We start from the raw sequence: 1,540 nt of genomic DNA, 5'->3' as shown, positions 1-1,540 counted from the left end.
GTCGAACATCAAAATGTTCAGTCGCCTTCCCGAGCCCGGTCCTGTTACAATAAATAGAATTCTCGCTGTAACTTGAGTTAACCTTGATTCACTTACGGTGATTGTTGGTCAAAGCTGAAAGGATATATACATTAGAATCTATCGCCTTTGCAAATTTCATACAATGCCGCGAAACGTACCTCGTGCAAATATGAATAGTTTAGACTCTCTGAGGTTTGAATTGTGACATGTGAAATATTCTTGTGTGAAACATTCGTTCCGCGAATGTTGATATGAAATCTCCCATATCCAAAGCATAATGTCGGGCACAATTTTAAACATATTTCAAATCATAAAGTGGCTAGGATTTTTCTGGCATGGTCAAAGAATGGTGAGATTATGCGTGAAGTCTGAAATCGTCCACTGCAAACCACATTCACCAAGTGAATTCTTGAGGACCGAAGCATTCTCGCTACCTCTGTAGAGTTGAGCTAGAATTACCGCATCTTTCTAAGAAACTCGAACATGATGAAAATTCCCTTGCATGTTGGGACAAAGTATTTGTGCTTACATCTAAAACTATTCTGGAATTGGAGATTTCCCTTTATTATTCAGAAGTTCGGTCATAAACGAGATATAGACAATCGCAAGTCGCAGGGTTTCAATCCTCGACAGACGTTTCTCATATGCAAAGGTGGGCACTTTTTTCCTTAACTGATCAAACGCTTCATTGAGGCCGAACATCCTTTTCCTCTCCCTGACATTGGCAGCCTGACGCTGAGCTTGGGTGATCACACGTTTCCTTTGGGGTCTGACCATCAGGGAATCGAGAGATCCCAACTTATCGGATCTTCCCTGGTCCCCAAAGCCATCCACCTGCTCCCCGTGGTCTCCAAACGGAATGGACTCATCGGAAAACTCCCGCATTCCTGCAAAACCGCACAGTCTGTTACACAGATCCGCGCTGTGCAGCTCGGTCTGGTCGGATTCTGGGAAGGCCAGGGCAAAATCTGAATCTGTCACCAAGTCTAGAACGGGAGAGTCCAGGACGGAGGAGTGCACGAAGTTGGCTGGAAATGCCATTGTCTGAGTCGCTTCAAAGAGTAACGCTCAGGAGTGTGTCCGACAGAACAGGTGGCCACATGTCACAGACCCGGTTGCTGTTGTTGTTGCCTGTTGTGTGAGGACATCAATATTTATAACCGCAACGCTAATGGGATTAAAAAGGGAAAATAGAGACGATAAAAGAAGACAGCTGAGTTTAACATTGATGAGTGCAGACAACCGACACTTTCAGGCGCGTGGATACCTCTAGGAACACTTTAAAAATGATAACATCCTTGCAAACCCATCAACTTTAGATCCTTCTTGGCGGTAGTGCCCAGATTTTACCTGCTGTGTCCTCTTCAATCTTGTTAGCATACTTGGGAACGCAATTATTTCATGTTTTCCACAGGAGTCAGTTTGTTTCGCTTTCTGGTTGGACTGTTCTGGTAAACTCTGCTGAAATCTCCAGGCCGCTGAACAAGTGCATGTATAGTCTAATGATGTTGAGGAGACA

General features: G+C 44.4%; 1 protein-coding gene across 1 annotated transcript; it reads right to left on the bottom strand.

Moving 5' to 3' along the window:
- Positions 1-558: 558 nt before the first annotated feature.
- Positions 559-1,062, bottom strand: LOC132815936 (fer3-like protein). The gene has a single exon (XM_060825308.1). It carries the CDS (start codon positions 1,060-1,062, stop codon positions 559-561), a length of 504 nt encoding a protein of 167 aa, XP_060681291.1.
- Positions 1,063-1,540: the final 478 nt, after the last annotated feature.

This window comes from Hemiscyllium ocellatum, chromosome 5 (genome assembly GCF_020745735.1).
Source record: "Hemiscyllium ocellatum isolate sHemOce1 chromosome 5, sHemOce1.pat.X.cur, whole genome shotgun sequence".
Taxonomy (NCBI): Eukaryota; Metazoa; Chordata; class Chondrichthyes; order Orectolobiformes; family Hemiscylliidae; genus Hemiscyllium; species Hemiscyllium ocellatum.
This window is presented reverse-complemented; position numbering and strand designations above follow the sequence as displayed.

Excerpts from the sequence above, each read along its gene's own strand:
- LOC132815936 (XM_060825308.1), bottom strand. The coding sequence starts at position 1,062 with ATGGCATTTCCAGCCAACTTCGTGCACTCCTCCGTCCTGGACTCTCCC.